The 17,275-nt window shown below is 39.8% G+C and overlaps 1 protein-coding gene across 1 annotated transcript; it reads right to left on the bottom strand.

Annotated features, from left to right (window-relative positions):
• Positions 1-1,688: 1,688 nt before the first annotated feature.
• PTGR2 (prostaglandin reductase 2) lies at positions 1,689-12,248 on the bottom strand. Its single transcript, XM_009864820.1, has 9 exons — positions 12,179-12,248; positions 11,362-11,480; positions 10,285-10,476; positions 9,411-9,581; positions 8,247-8,456; positions 7,337-7,458; positions 3,668-3,755; positions 2,881-2,920; positions 1,689-1,911 (listed from the first exon to the last, which is right to left on the bottom strand). The coding sequence occupies exons 1-9, from the start codon at positions 12,213-12,215 to the stop codon at positions 1,847-1,849; spliced, it is 1,044 nt and encodes a 347-aa protein (XP_009863122.1). The 5' UTR covers positions 12,216-12,248; the 3' UTR covers positions 1,689-1,846.
• Positions 12,249-17,275: the final 5,027 nt, after the last annotated feature.

Here is a 17,275-nt window from a genome sequence, read left to right as displayed (position 1 = left end):
CAGAGACAGTGCATTTCCTCCTGCCTCTCTTCAATACATACACATTTACAAGCCTGCACTGCTTAAACTCAACCACAACTGAGCTACCACCTCAGTCACTATGCAGGAACTCATAGAATTTCACTCACCTGATGCTTTCTGTTTTCATTTGCCAACTATTATGATCATACCGATTTTACTGAAAAAAAACTTTGGTTTCCATCACAGCGACACTTACTAATGCTGCTTGAGCTAGTTATGCTGATGTTAGAGTCACAGCCGAGCTGAAAGTGAGCCAGTTGCTGGTTCTGCTGTTGAAAAATGCACTGGAAAATTTTAGGTGATCTAATGCTATACTGCAGGTGTCTCTCAAAGTTTATGGCATCTGTCACTGCAAAATTCCTTTTTTCAGGGCCAGCTTCAGCACTAAGAAATGAAAGAACTGCTTTTCATATTGCTCACAACCATATTACGCAATTTTGACCCTCTTTGCCTTTTTCCATAGCATGCAAAATTATAAATAATGCCAAATGTCTTGCATAGCATTTCTTTCCTAGTCCTTGGATTTAGTGTGGCCTCGGTTGTGACTCACACAGATCTAGATAATCCATTCTCTGGACAGTCAGCTGACCCTGCTGTTTGGAAGCACTTCTCTTAAAGGCAAATAAATACAAACTGAACCAATTGCTTGTAAATCAGAATGTGTCATAAACAATCCTGTTCTCTGAATAAATTCACATTACTGCTCTAAATATACATAGCAGTGTAATTCTAATGTCTTTAAGATAATGATCTGTTCCCTTTTCTGTTCCTTGCTGCCAGACACATAATCTCATCAGTCCCATGTGGTTTGGGGTTATGCTAGTCAGACTTGGAGATGGTGACTCATTTCTTCAAATTTTCCCATTAAGATGGTAAAAGGGCATTGTCAGACCAAAACTTCTGAGCCAAGGTTAAGCTACTGAGGGAACAGAATATCAATGGTCCACAAAGCTACCTTCTGTCATTTTTGAGATTCTTTGTCTGTTACCCTGGAGAGATGTAAAACCAGAAAAACTAGTGAAATCAGGAAGATTATCATACAGTAGATTTGTAAAAAAATAGAATTCTAGAAAGAAAACTTCAGTTAAGTCTGGAACGCAAAGACTGAGAAGAGTAAATAAGGCTCGCCCTACACCCGAGCCTGTCTCTGAAGAAAGTCTCAGGTTGCAGATGGAATTGTAAAGGAATTGGGTTTCAAGTGCTCTAAAAATTGGGGTTATAATGATACAATACAGAGAAACAGATAAATCAGTGGAAATTTGTTCCAGATGGCAAAATGGGAATACTTTTGTTACTAGAGACCTCCAATTCCAGAAATGGAATTTTTCATTGCAATTATCTGTAAAAATGAGAACAGTCAAATTCTAAAATGGTCAGCCAGATTGATTGGACTGTCAGGGCAAACTTACACTAGTAAATTAAAAATTCCTAAAGAAACACCTGGGCCCTGAGGCAAACTGAGCATGAGAATGGAGCACATCCATGCTAGTAAATTCGTCTAACGACCTAAACAAGGCAGTGTCACACAAACTGCTTATTGGAGAAGGTTCCTGGGACATTCCAACTTTCGAACAGTAACCACGAAATATTTGCAAGTGTGTCAGCTGGCACCTGTCAAAATCCTGTCAAAGAACAACTTGTTTCTAGTATAAATGACTGCATTCCTGTTTCCAGTTCTATTTAGTTTATTAATATCCCAGAATCTCTGCTTTCTGTACATACAGAACAACTTGATGGTTTATTTAAGAAAATAGAAATTAGTATAAGTAAAAATTTGCTCACTGTTAGACATAGAATCCAATTATTTTTCCCAAAGCAATAACTTTTACTTAGAAACTGAGACGATCTGTTTTCCAATATTGCCTCCATTCATCATGGACTGGAAAGCAGCTTCAAGAGAAATAATGAAATAAATTAGTGCCAAGTAGCTTCTATAAAAGAAAAAAATACAAAAATTGAAGAAGCAAATATTTTAAACAGCTCCCCAAAATGACACATCACATTTTGGACCTAAATATATTTATCCTTAATGATGAGAATTAAGGAGAGAAAAAAAAAAAAAAAAAAAAAAGAAAAAAGCCAGTCTGTAATAAACTGCTAAGGGCAGTTTTGTGTAACAATTAAAAAAAATTTGTTTGTAAACAACTGTTTGACCTTATACAAGTTAACAACTACAGTTTCTGCTTTTGCCATACAAATACCAAGCTGTGGGTTTTACAAACCTTTGTGAAAGGAAAAGGTTTATAAATCCTTTATGTGGTACAATAAATGTGAGAAGCTAGTCCAAAGGAATAAATCTTTGAGTAAACAAAATATGAAATATATCTGCTAGATTGGATCAATTTCTTTCAAAATACATATGTATACCAATAAGTAGCAAAGACTAGAATAACTTTAAATCTCTAAGACTTGGCTATCGCTTAATTCTACTGGTTTCCAATCTTGTGGGACTAAAGACTAAATTAACTAAATCATTGTTACTTGAAAGGGAAACATTCTTACAGCACAACTTGGATCACCTGGCTCTTTAACTTTGTCTCACTGGAGTCACAAGACCCCCTTCATTTTTATATTTTCTTTGTTATCAATTTTATGAACAAATAATTGCCCTGAAATAGTAAAAAAAAAAAATTAAAAAACTAATAATTTATATTCAATGATTTTTTAAGATTAAATAGTCTTCTCAAAGAACATTTTAATACCGTGTTGAAAAAAAAATTATTATAACATAAAAATCATGGTTTAGGTAAAATACAAAAATAAAACGAACTAGCGTATGAAACAAAGAAGGTAGTTAACCTCTACCATCACTGTATTTAATCAGATTATTATTCTTAGAAAATGATGTAAAAATCTTACCACCAATGTTTGCTAAGCCTTCTACCGTGGTCTCTCTGACCTGTCAATGCAAATAAATCCTTTTAGATTTCCTCAAATAAGATGAATGTTTCTAAGAAATGTGCCACGAAACTGCCACAGAAACCACCAAAATCTAAAGAATTCTCTTACTACAATGGACAGTGCTCTGTTTGGGCCAGACTCTTTAATCAAGAGAGGACTGCTTTCTGATAAAACATATAAGCGATGCAATTCTTCAATCGGAACGGGAACATCCCTGCCCTTGCCAAAATTTGACATCTCAGGATCTTCCCAGTAAAATTTACTGATCACCCGAAGAATCAAAAACTTATTTCAACAGACCTCACAGGGAAGCAATAGATAAAGCATCTCTACCCATGACAAAATAATAAATGGTGATTACAAAGCTTGAAAAAAAATTTCAGACAAGATCCTCAAAAGTATTCTGGACACTAACTCACTGGGCATTTGAAAGTACTTATTTTTGAAGATCTGATCTCTTAAGTAAAAAAAAACACTTGCACCCTATGCTGAAAGAACAAATACAGACATCAGCAGCAGGTAATTAGAAAACTCTAGCACTAGAGTCACACCATCCACAGCAGGTACCTCCTCAAACAGTGCTACGTGAGAAGCTTTCGATTGTACTTAGATGTCCTTAGGAAAATCCATTCAATTCTGAGGCATGGTAGGAGAGACAGGGACAAACAAATTGGTCATCTTATAGTCAGGCCATGATCTGAGGAGACAATATCGAAGGTCGTAGATTAGATTTAGAAGTTCTCACCTTCAATTTACCCTCTTGGATCCACTGACAGAGCTGTAAAACACTGGCTTCTTGTTTGTCCATATAGTTCAACACCAAAAATCTTTCCCTGAGAAAGAAAAGTATGGGCCTTGATTTAAGAAACCAAGCATGCTGGTAAGCATATTTTGAAACCTTTACAAACCTTTTCAGGAAGCAGCATTATTGAAACTGAAGGGTTCTAGGTTCTAATTAAAGTGAGGCACAGCTCAGAGCTTTTCCAGCTTGTTGAGACAGCTCACAGAACCACAGAATTGTTGAAGTTGGAAGGAACCTCTAGAGATAATCTAGTCCAACCCCTCTGCTAAAGCAGTATTGCCTAGAGCACATCACAGCATGCAGGTAGGGTTTGAAAGTCTCCAAAGAGGGAGACTCCACAACCTCCCTGGACAGCCTGTCCCAGTGCTCTGTCACCCTCACAGTAAAGAAGTTCTTCCTCATCTTAAAATGAAATCTCTTGTGTTCCAGATTGTGCCCGTTGCCCCTTGTCCTGTCATCGAGCACTACTGACGAGTCTGGCTCCATCCTCCCTGCACCCACTCTTTAGATACAGGCATTGATAACGTCTCCTCTCAGCCTTCTCTTCTCCAGGCTAAACAGTCCCAGCTTTCTCAACCTTTCTTCCTAAGAGAGATGCTCCAGTCCCCACTCATCTTTGCTGCCCTCCGCTGGACCCTCTCCAGTAGTTCCCTTTCTTGAACTGGGGAGCCCAGAACTGGATACAGCGTTCTAGGTGTGGCCTCACCAGGGCAGAACAGAGGGGCAGGATGACCTCCCTTGCCCTACTTGTCACACTCTTCTTAATGCAGCTCAGGATATCATTGGGTTCTTGAGAACGAGAGCACATTGCTGACTCATATTAACTTACTGTCTACTAGGACTCCCACCATCCTTCTCCTCAGGGCTGCTTTCCAGAACATCTACTCCTAACCTATGCCGGTGCATGGGGTTGTTCCTCCCCAGGTGCAGGACCCTACATTTGCCTTTATTGAACCTCATTAGGTTCCTCTCCACCCAAATCTCCCGCCTGTCCAGGTCACGCTGGATGGCAGCACAGCCCTCTGGTGCTTCAGTCACAAACTTGCTGAAGATACACTCTGTCCCCTTATCGAGGTCATTGATGAATATGTTAAATAAGATTGAACCCAGTAGTGACCCCTGGGGAACACCGCTGGTTACAGGCCTCCAACTCAATCCGGCTCCAGTGGTCACAACTCTCTGGGCTCTGTCACTCCACAAGCTCTCAACCCACCTCACTGTCCACTCATCTAACCCACAGTCCTGGATTTTCCTAATGACGATGTGATGGGAGACAGTGCTGAAAGCCTTGCTCACATCAAGGTAGATGGCATCCACTGCTCTCCTTTCATCTAACCAGCCAGGTATGGCATCATGGAAGGCTATCAGATTGGTCAAGCATGAAGTAACCTGAAAAATTAGTAGAATTTAATTCTTCTCATTTGCTGAAGATGCCCTGTTGCACCTTATATCTATAAAGAATGTCAGATGTGTCCTTAAGACAGCTATTATTTTCATTTAACAAGGATAATTTCAAGCTTGGACTCAGGACAAAAAGTTTCCAGGAAGAGGTAGTCGTTTTTTCTTCTTCTTACTTTTCCCCCAATTTTAGAACTGTGTCTCAAGTGTTCAGAAATTACCAGATACTAAGGAATTGACTACATTCATTGATCTGCAGAAAATTTGCTTACCTGCAGACATTTGTGGACATCTGCAACTTAGAGGGGATGGACATACATCTGCCCCTCTTCTCCATCCTCACTCATTCCCATATATGTTCTTATATGGACATACATCTGCCCCTCTTCTCCATCCTCACCCATTCCCATATATGTTCTTACATAATGAAGTGACCAGTAAGAAAAGGTGTTACCTTTAGGATTACCTAAAGGACTATCTTTATTACTCTAACCTTTTTGATATTCTCGTCTGAATTTGAAAATGAAGCGACCCAAGCAGTGTTCTGTTTTGAAGAAACTCAGTGTGATGTGTTATTCTTTCAGTTATTCAGAAGTGTTAAATATAGTAGATGGTGATTAACAAACCTAAGATGAGGGAACAGTTGACCTGTGCCATGTGGGGGCTAGTTAAATTCCACTCGCTTTGCACAAGCGTGTTAGGCAGGCCTGTTTCTGGACTCTGAAGACTGCTTGATACGAAGCTAAGCCGAGCAGAAGTAGAATAATTAGGGACACACATGAGTTAGGCAATTCATGAAGTAAATTCAGTAAGCTTTCAAGGCTATGCTTTTCAACCTTTGGGAGGCAGAAACAGTGACCTTTACTATGAATACTGAAGTTAATATGTACAGATTTAATGATGGGAGGTATCATGAAGCAGTGTGTACCTCAACTGGGATGCAAAAGGCATCCAAAGGAGAGCATGACACTGCATCAACATTGGTTCCTGAAGAACTTTCTAATCTGGGCCCACCCATGGTGTCAGGGTCCTCAGCCTCTGGGGAAAATTTGCCAATCCGATTAGAGTTGAGGTTCTCGGAACCGCACGGCTACCAGCTCCGAGGACAACTGGGGTGAAAAAGACACGTCAAGGGGAGCATGGCACTGCACCGACAAGGGTGTTCCCTGCAGTGGAAGCTTGACAGGAATAGTGGTCTTAGATAAGTAATTCTGCTCAAGTATCAGAGAGGAGAGTAATAAAAATCAAGTAATGTCCATAAAATTTAAGAAAATTTCTGCTTTTTTACTTTTTTTTTTTGTGGTAAGGAGAATGGACCCACAACGAGATGATGAGTATTAATTAACTTTCAGGCTCTCCAAAATTTTGCGTATCCTGCTGTCACAGCTGTCTATAGCAATCAAGAGAAACTGGAATAAGTATCAAAAATGGTATTACTTATAGCAATGTCCTGACTGAATTCTCCACTGCCTTTTACTATGCATGGTGCATTTTAGTATTTTTATCCATTTTTTAAAAGTGGAGACAACAGTAACAGGGAGAAGAAAAGAATTTTAATTAGGTCAATCCATTTGCACAAAAATCGAGCGTCTCTGCAACTTTCTGCAATGCAGTGAATGAACACTCTCATAAGCCTTTGCTCCTAATCTCTGCCTTAGCTCCACTTGAATCCTGATAGGAGATTCAGCAATTCCCAGAGTCATAATAAAATCAATGTTTCGCCTGTATATCTCTCTCACACCTACACTCCCGTTATCTACAAAACCCCCAATACTAAGAAGGTAATTTCAATACAACGACTGCATCAGCTGCATCCTTGCCTTAAAAATATTTGATTTTCTCTCTGCCTGAACCACTACGCTTGGAGAGAAGGCGCTTGGCAAAATGTCTGAGAATGGAATCATGGCAACACCCTTCCTCGCACTGAAGAGACTCCAGGACTAAACCAAGCAACCACAAACAAAGCATAACAACAGACAACTACGTTAACATGTAGCAACGCTTTTTGCCATTTTTTATGCCGATACCAAAAAATCTAAGATAAAGCATTTGCTGAATTTGTGATTATAGTTTCCTTTTTCAGTATGACAACATTCTGTTCTGACTACATGTACCTACTGTGGATCTGAAGACCACCTTCCCAACACTGGAGTCACAACATCACATGCACCATCTACCTGGAAGCTGATCACAAGTTCTGGAGGAGAAATGTACCTTGTGATATTCCTTTCTTTCCGGATTTTTTCTATGTCAGGAGGCAGCGGAGGAGGATAAGGCACATCTTTGTTATACTGAGAAATCTGTCCACACAGGATGATATGGCTGTTCTGATTCATCTGTTTGGGACAGCACAAAGTGAGAAAAATTACATTCCTTGCTCTCAAGAAGGAGAGCATCTCTTCCCAGAGATGCAATTGATTATATTGCAAAATTTTCACCAGGGTATCCTTAGAGCCACATTGCCTAGAAAAGAGTGGGAGAACTGGAGGCAGTCCCACTCAACCTACGACAACATTCAAATAGATAAATGCAGGGCAATAGCAGGAAAATAAATGCCCTATAGCCTATGCGTAATTTAAAAAGGCGTTAAATACAAAGCATATAAGAAATTGTTATTTCACTGTGTGCCCTTTTTGTCAGGAGGAGATGGGCAATAATATAAATAAGTTTGATAGAACTGATTTAGAGCTCCCAAAGATGGCACTGCCACCAAAACCTCTCTGCTTCATATTAACAATGAAGAGGGCTGGTCAAGAGTCTTTATGGAGTCCCAGCAGAGCCACTTTTCCATGAAGCCAGAAAACCAAAGCTGACAAAACACAGGATTATGACACTGACAGACAAGGTTTTTTGCATATTACCAAGTCTCCTGGCCAAAGGAGTGAGAGACAAGAAGCAGGAATTACGTTTCTATTACTATACTGCCACGCTAGTCCAAATGACAAACACTGATTTCAAAAATCTGATTCCTCTTCAAGACCAGGCTCAGCACCTGGATTAGATCAGTGAAGTAGAAAGCCTGCTGTGCTGTATCACAGCCTTGTCTTCGGTACGAATTAATTCAAAGCTGGGCACGCAGACAATGGAGAACAACTAGAATAAACCCAACAGCTGGTATAATCACCTGACTTATAACTGTATCACTGATGTCTCCTCCAACATTGTCAAAGTAAACATCCACACCGCCCGGGCAGAGTTCACGGAGCTGCTTTGCCACATCCTCCTTCTTGTAATTGATAGCAGCATCAAACCCCATTTCTTGGACCAAAATGGAGCACTTTTCATCTGTGCCAGCTATCCCCACCACTCTAGAGCAGCCCTCCAGACGGCCAATCTGCAGGCACGCAGTTAAAACAAAACAAAAAAACTCCCGACAATAAAGACAGGTTAGGTCATGTGTTACAGTTATTCCCCATTCCACAAAACCCCAGGCAAAGTTCAGTGCAGGCTCACTTCTCATGGGACACAATCGCCTCTTGCCACTTCCTCCTCACACCCAGTGAAGAGGCAGGTACAATGGAGAGATGGCAAATTTCCAAACTCACTGGCTGCAGGAGGTTTAGTCTCTGGAGTCACCAGTGACTGGCAGTACTGGAGAACCAAATATAGTATAAAATCACCATCTGCCAAGTGCAGTAACATCGCTTATAAAAAGCCAAAAAGGTTGGACAGTAATTGATTTCAACACATTCTTCATAGAGTTGCTTATGCATTGTTTCTTCACAGCTCCTTTTATCAGTAAGTCTTAAGCTGGCTTAGTATCTTAAGTGGTTGTGACTATATAGTGTGTTTGTGACTATATATTTGTATGTATTTGATATGCACATACACACACACAACTGGTTCTGCAAAGCTCAGGATGATAACAGGGCTGTAAATCTCAAAACACAAAGGATGTCATGGAATGCAACTTGAAGAAGAGTTTACGATGTTTTTTTACTGATTATTTTTTAACATGCAAAAAAAAGTCACCGGTCAACTTAAAAACTATGTTCAAATGGCAGACTATCATATATTTATATAGTAAATACATGTATTTATACCATTAACTTTGTTTATGCTAGTGAATCTCCCTGGGCTGTTTTCTGCTATCCCAGATTCATGAAACCAAAGTTTCAGACCTAAAAATCTTTCTCAGTGAGTGTGAGCCAAATCCACAAAGCTGACCCTTCCCATGGAGCTATACCCACTCAAGTTGACAATGATTTTATCCACACACTCATTAACCAGCATGTTTCAGAAGATAAACTTGGTAACAGGTATGTCTGTATGTCTTAAGCCTACCTACCTGGCCAGCCAAAGAGCCGCAGGCACCTGCCGCTCCACTCACCACCATGGTCTGATTTGCACCCACAGCCACGTGTCCTTTCTCCCTTACACCTAACAGGGCTGTCAGTCCTGTGATGCCAGCTGCACCGAGAAAGTAGGAGAGGCGTCCGTTTACAAGCTGTGGAACAAGCTACAAAACAGAAACACTCAGTGGTGTTTATTTCTTTTTAAAGTGAGGCTTTGCTATTTGATTGTCTGAGGAGAGAAGACTAACTCAGGATATTTACCAGGCAAGGTACAGCTGGTAAGGACAAGCTCTCTAGAAACTAGCTCTACCCTAATAACGATACCAAATGAAACAAGAATTATATCTCCCTAGTTTCAGAAAAAGTAGTGTTACGTGAGGATGATCAACACAATATCCTTAAAGCACTGTTACCTCTCCACTTCCAACTTAATACTGAATACCCTTTCTTCCATGGATGCCAAATCTCAAGTAAAAGCTTTCACTAACATGTTAGTGAAAGAAAGTGAATTAAATACATCTAAAGCATTTTATGTCCTATGACTACATTCTCATGGATCAGGAGTTCTACTAGAATTGGAATAATTAACAGAATTAACAGAATCAGCCTCAGGGAAATGTACTAAAAAACCCAACAACTGAAATAATACTGGAATGTCTGGTAACCAACAAAAGCATTTACATTTTTCTTTGTTTGAAATTGATGCAGATTTTGCCACATGTGAGTTGATCTGCCTTTTGAGAACTGGTTACTTGGGTAACATTGGCTTGTTTTTGCCAGATAAGTAATATCATTAATTCCTATTTTTTAAAAAAAAAATAAATTAAGGTCTAGGAAAAGAGAATCTGGGCTTTGCATTTATATTACCTTTTGCAGCAGACTTCCATCTAGAATTGCCACTGTCTGCCACGGCCAATTAAAGGAAGTTACAAAGTCTCCCTTAGCAAGGTCGTGGTGCTTGCTCTCCTCCACAACCCCAACGCCCCCACCATCAACAACTTGAGACAGCTGCCAGGGCAGGAGGTAATCCGAGCCAGTATCCTCATTCATTCTGCAGCGCTGAAAGACAAGGTTTTAATGAGAGGCTCTGGTGGAACACATGGTTTGTTTATGAGCTCAGATGAGGCTGAGGTATGTTTAAAACTTCAAACACAAAGGGCTATTCAAAAATCTCTCAATAAACCCCAAATATTCATCATCTTTTCTTAGATCTCTCTTTCCCCTCATTTGCTCAGCACAAAAGGAGGACAGACCATGCTGATCTCCAGCAGCGGCAGTAAAGCCAGCATGTTCTGTAGATGCTGCCTCAAAGCCAGCTGTGCAACTGAAGACGCGTATTGGCACATTTTTGTCCTGCCATCAACTGCTTAAGAAGAAAACATGACTTTCATTTGTAAATAAAACCAGTAATTGCTAAGTAACGTTTAACTTGAATCATTTAGGTGTTCTTTCTAGACTTTTTTGCCTAATCATGTCTTTCTCTTGCTTCATCATGAACTAGTCTTCCTCCTCTACTCACACTCTCACCAACTGAAAAATACTTCCTTCTATGAGAAAAAAGTTTAAAAATCTACATAAAAAAAGCAAAGTTCAGAAAAAGTCAATACAAATAAGTCCATAACGGTACACTAGGGCGCACAAAAAAAAAAATCATATAAAAAAGGCAAAGTTCAGAAAAAGACGATACAAACAAGTCCATAATGGTACACTAGGGCTCAGAGTCTCTTTCTGGTCCTATAAAGTCATATTTCTATATATATCACTGACACAATAATGCCAAATTCCTTCCTAATATAACTCCATCAGAATGAATACAATTACTAAGTTACAGGAGAGACACATTATTCCTATAATTGCTCACTTTGGTGGTAAACATCATGACAGGTACTGAGCTGAAGATATTTTTAAAAATAATTCTGGCTTAGCTTTAAGTCCATCACCTACCATGTAAGGGTCCACAGAGAGATACAGGGTTCTAACACGCACTTGTCCCGCTTGGATCATATCTGCCACTGTGCTTTGTTCCAGTCGGAAGTTTTCAGCCACTGGCACTCCATTCTTACCTAGAATTATTTTAAAATCAAACAAGTATATTAATCGACATAGGGCTGCCCTTAAGGAAGGCCTTTTGTAAGGTAGTCCTTCTTAGTATACGCTACGCTATATCTTTACTCAGGTATAAAATCACCAACTGACTTTCAGATTTATATATATACTCCCAAAAAAACCCCAACGAACACATATGGGTCTCACTATTCAAAATCCTGTACTGACATCCCTAACAAGGCAAAATGTGTAAGCAAGGAAATAACAAATCCTCAGGAGTGTACATTTTAAAAAAAAAAACAAACAAACCACACTCTGAAACATGGGAGGAAGAAAAGATTAAATATTTACTAAATGGAAACAAAAACGAAGAGTAACAAAGTATTTTAATCATTTCTTAAAATGCAAAAAGAACAGATGTCAGAACTAAAAAGCAATGTTTGCTAATCTTCCTTCATTTTGAGTCCCTATACCCTCACCTATGTTTTCACATATTATGGATTAACCCTTTCTTCCCTCACCCAGAATTTTAGAAATCTGTATATATGGACTAAATAATTACACTTCACAATAAACTTTATCTATTGCTGCTTGCAATATTAAGACACATAAACATCATTATCTTGAGTTAGTGTCCATTTTCGCCACGAACACTTTGAAGCATTAGGCAACCCTAAAAAAATGCATTGACGCTTTATTAGAGAGAAATACGTACCAGGGCGCGAATTCAGCACCACTCTCTGTATAATCATCCCTGCTTCTACAGCAATTTCACACTGGATTTCTACAACAGAAAACATTGTTTCAAGGACCAAAATACAAATTTTCTTGAAAAAGGATATGGAGGAAGTAGTCAGTAATTTGGAAACTGAGGATGAAATAGGGGCTTCACCAACTTCAGCATCCGCACCCAAGAATCATAGAAATCAACCTCAAATGTAATATAAACAAACTTGTGAATGTTCCCTGTTTATCTTGTTAAAGCTGAGATTTTATACAATGTCACAGTAGCACCTTCTCGAAACACTGAAAGTTCTACTGCACGGTGTGCTCCTGGTAAGATCATTACCACCCTCTACCCAACTGTAGGGGACTGCCAGTACTAGCAGTAGGCAGGTGTACGATACAGAGAGATTGTTGTGCAAGATATTTCACATGGAACAGCGAGTCTTTCCATCACCAGTGCATTTTCTCCTAAGAAATGGTCTGGCCCAGAGATGACAGATGACACAGGGATTAACAGTGAATGATCCTGATTTAACGAAAGAAAAATCATGATCTTAGACACTTTCAGAGCTAATACAAAACAAAAGCGTTCTTACTACTATTCCCAGCTGAGTGCCATTAATAACCAACCTCTTCTAGAACCAAGGACATTAAGGAATGAAACATGATAGCTGATGGCTCAGTCCTAACGTTTACTTTGCTGACAAGAACAGCAAATTGGAGTTACGCTAAACAGACGAGCCTAGAAAGAGTACGTTATAACCTAGAAAAAGTACATCATCTTTATTCTTTGAACATCACAAAATACAGAAGCTTCTGCCTGTACTGTTACAGTGTGCACATTACAGCCCTCACAGACCATCGAGAACTGCAGCCTGGAGTGCTGAAAAACAGAATAAAAGTTATCAGGAGAAAACAGGCACATCCCTGGCCTTTCCCTCTCCTCTCCACCCCACAACTTACCCAAACCAAAAGTATCTTGTTCATAAACCAGGTAAAGGTTTAACATTTGTTTGTTTGCACTTGAAAAGCTACTTAGTAGATGAAAATTATTCAAGTGTTAGCTTCTTTTCAGTATTTCAACATCTAAGGGTGCTACAAGAAAAACTAGAAGAAATGGATCTCAGATGTGTTTTGACAGCCTCACCTAAGTGAAAAATAAGTGATGTGCACAGTTCTTTGGACAGAACAAGGTAGAACATCAGCCTACAACAAAAAAAAACCAAACCTCACACTTGGATGAAGTTATAGCTACTCGCTAAAAACAAAAAATGAGCATTGAAAATACAGGAGTCAACACTTAGAGAACTAAAAATCCATTTTTATACCAATACAGGTGATACAATCTCTGGAATAAATATTCACATGTAAAACCTCATTTCATCTTAGGGTGGTCTAAGATAAACTTTGGCAGACCGTGGGTTCAGCATCAGCTATAGACTTCTTGTGTGATTGTGGGCATGTCACTTCGAACTTCTTTTATAAAATATTTCTCAGAACAAAATTCTGAATTCCTCTTGATAACATTTGCCTAACAAAATCACATTCAAGTGGTACAGCTGTTAGCCCCAGGGCAATCGTTTTAGCATTTGAGAATTTGTGCTAATTCAAGGAGCATTTTATGAACCATCAGAAGTGCCCAGTTTACAACCACTAACAAGACTGCCCTGGGCAGAAATAATGAGTTAAGAAAGCAGTGAATATAAACCAACAGTGACCTGACAGCTCACATGAAATCTGGGCAAATCATTCCTCCATATACTATTCATATTCAGTTCAAACCCATCCATGGCATTAAGGGTTTGATCCCCTGTTTATAAACCACATAGCATAGGGCAGAATTGCTGTACCGCTCATGCCTTACAGAACAGCCCACTGTCAAAGCTGCTGACTCAATTTTGTCATCCTGAAACTAAATACCTTTATTATGCAAACACAAAACCCAATATGAACAAGAGAAGAGATGGTGAAAAGCATTTCTATTGTGCTTAACGCATACTTGAAATATTAGTTTTCTACAAGAGTAGAGATTTAAAAAAATAAGAGTTCTTCAAACAAAAAAGGCAAAAAAATATTAACATATTAAAAGAAAGAAAAAGCAATACAGAGCAGTATAGAAAGATGACAGTGGAAAAAGTATACAGTGTAAGCTTAGATTACTTCTTTGAATACCTGACGTTCTAAGGGAACAAAAATGCTGTTGATTTCCCAGGTCATTTTCACGGTTTTTGGTTGAGAAGCCTGTGTACTAATTTCACTTTGGAGATCTTCCACATATTGTGAGTGGGTGGACAGAAACTAAGGCTTGCAAATGAATTGTCACTCATTCTATGACAGCTGTCACAGTAAAATACAACACTGGAGATGGATGCTTGTGTCCAAGCATGACTGCACTTACTCTGCAGTGGAAGTCAGTAACATCATTACATAAACAATGTTCACACTAATCTCATAAGGTGGTAAGAAACAATCAAACTTTCCTCTCTTTATAAACAATATGCGAGTGAATAAAGAAAATAAGCAGGGATATCATCCTTTAGCAGCACAAACTGAAGAAAACTTTTGGAGAAAGAGAATAGATTTTAAAAAGTGAAATAAAACGCATTTGTATCACACACATAATCCTTTTCATGCATAACGCCAATGTGAAGGATCTTTTTTTTTTTAAGACCAACAGGAAACAACACTCATTACTATTTCCTAGATTTTCCAAACAAGAATAATGTGAGTTGGTTTTATTCTTTAAATCAAACTGAGCAAACATTAGTTTCAAGTTTTAAGATCATCATTCTATGCCAAGATCATCTGACCCACTCTGTGAGTAGGACAGGAGCGAGAAGCAGTCCAACAGCTGGACCTTCAGGGGAGCCTCAAGTATGTTAAGTCTAGTTTTATTCCTTTCTCCCTTTCTTGTCCCATTTTTGCAGAGAGACACACAACTCCTTTTAAAAACGTTAAATAAATTCCTCCGCACTAAAATGCTGCAGTTTGTTTGTCCTGGGCTTGGTTCCTAGAACTTCTTTCTGAGACTGCCCATAAGACACTGCTTTCAGTCACATATATTTCTGCCAGAACAATTCACCTGCTTCCAACTTGTTAGAGCCTGTGCCAGGTGCAGCCCAGTGAAAAAAAGAAGAGCAGGTAGTTTATCCCTCCTGCATCAGGCCTGGGTGGCGTGGAAAAAGGAGGCAATCAATCTAATCAATGACAAGTAAGACTGGAAGCCTTCTGAGACTGTGGTGTCAAAATGGCTGGAACAAGGATCCTCAGAGGAAACTCAATGAAAGAAATTTCAAGGAAGAATGATTCTGAATGAGGAACATGCAGGAAGGAAAGATAGGGAGGGCTGGCACTAGGAATCAGTGAGAACAGAGGAACGTGGCAGGAATAGCAACTTAGAGGCCAGTAAAGCAGAGAACAGAGAAAAGCCGCATGGCTCAATAACTCCACACTTGAGGAATCTCAATTAATTACAAACTCGAGTTTTCAAGTAGAAGCCAAAATCAATACTGACGGTCAGGAATGGATAAAAATGTATGCCATAAAAAGGCAAGTACTTTCACGAATTCAACCAAAAAATTCAGATTTCTTCATCTTTTATGTGTCATCACTGAATTCTCCAGTGCAAAGCTCCTCCCATGGATTCTCTGACACACTGTAAGGGTGGAGGGCAAGCTGCAGTCTTTCCCTCAAGAGAGAGACAGGTGAAAAAAGAATGACAATAGGAGTAGGATCTTGATCCAGCCACTTTTTGTTCTTTTTGTATAATCCAGGAAGCCTAACATCTTTGATCTTTTTATCAAATTTGACAGGCATACAGAGCAAAAGTTTCAGTAAGTATACACATTCATATCCACACAAGAAGATTGTCTAAACTTTACTCTTTCCGATCTGAGTATACCTCTGAAAGCTCTCAGGTACCATTTCTTGGGCATATTTTTCTTTAATAAATAGTTGCCTGGTATTGGAGTTGCTGAAAATTGTTTTAAAGTACCAACACATGCGGCCTATTTTTTCTTAGTAGAACTTCAAGTCAAGAACAAACACAAAAATGCAGATGGCCCCCAGAAAGGGAGGAACATCAACCGACGTTTTTTTGAGAAGTCTGTGATGCAGTATGCAGGCTCCCATGAGCACAATCCTAGGAAGCGTACCAGAAGATTATCTACCTTCCTAGGTGTGACCCAATACCAGGTTAGAAATCACTGCTCTCAAAGGCAGAAGAGCCACCAGAGACCATCTTCCAGGTCACAGAATCATCAAGGTTGGAAAAGACTTCTAAGATCATCAAGTCCAACTGTCAACCCACACTAACACGACCACTAAACAATGTCCCAAAGTGCCTCATCTACACGCTTTTTGAGCAGCTCCAGGGATAGTGACTCCATCACTTCCCTGGGTAGCCTGTTCCAATGCTTCATCACTCTTTCAGCAAAGAAATTTTTCCTAATATCCAAACTAAATGTCCTCTAGCACAACTTGAGGCCATTTCCTCTTGTCCGATTGCTTGTTACTTGGGAGAAGAGACCAACTCCCACCTCACTCCAACCCCTTTTCAGGTAGCTGTAGAGAGCAATATCAGCTCCTCCAGATGAAACAATCCCAGTCCCCTCAGCCGCTCCTTACATGGAAGCTCTCCAGACTCTTCACCAGTTGTTGCCCTTCTCTGGACACACTCCAGCACCTCAATGTCTTTCTTGTAGTAACGGGCCCAAACCTGCACACAGGATTTGAGGCAGATGGTGCAGTACAGGCTGCAGAAGCAGGAGACCGAGCGATTTAGGAGAGAGAATCCAAGAGAGGTCAGAAGCAGCAATAGATGCTAAGGCTTACATGCGAGATAAGAGCCCTGACGTGACTGCTAAGGAAGAATCCCAGAGGAAAAGATTCTTCCATTGTCCCTGAGCCCCAGTTTGATGCAGGGGCTCAGCAAAGCCCAGAATCGCCCTCCGGAACTCTACATCCCTCTCTGGAACTTCCAGTTCTCGACGTGAGGCACTCCCAACTCGCCAGACCTGTGCCCCCACCTACCCTGCAACGCCGAGGCGCTCCTCCCTGAAATAACGACTCCCGGGAAGGAGAGCAA

This window comes from Apaloderma vittatum, unplaced genomic scaffold (assembly GCF_000703405.1).
Source record: "Apaloderma vittatum isolate BGI_N311 unplaced genomic scaffold, ASM70340v1 scaffold2530, whole genome shotgun sequence".
Lineage (NCBI taxonomy): Eukaryota > Metazoa > Chordata > Aves > Trogoniformes > Trogonidae > Apaloderma > Apaloderma vittatum.
Note: the sequence above shows the minus strand (reverse complement) of the source record. Positions and strands in the feature narration are given on the sequence as shown.

What these genes read in the sequence shown, in the direction of transcription:
- PTGR2 (XM_009864820.1), bottom strand. Translation starts at nt 12,215, where the DNA reads ATGATTATACAGAGAGTGGTGCTGAATTCGCGCCCTG. An exon ending in ATGGAAGTCTGCTGCAAAAG is followed by an intron (nt 9,582 to 10,284) that starts GTAATATAAATG and finishes TCTGTTTTGTAG; the next exon opens with CTTGTTCCACAGCTTGTAAA. An exon ending in TCCAAGAGGGTAAATTGAAG is followed by an intron (nt 2,921 to 3,667) that starts GTGAGAACTTCT and finishes TTGCATTGACAG; the next exon opens with GTCAGAGAGACCACGGTAGA.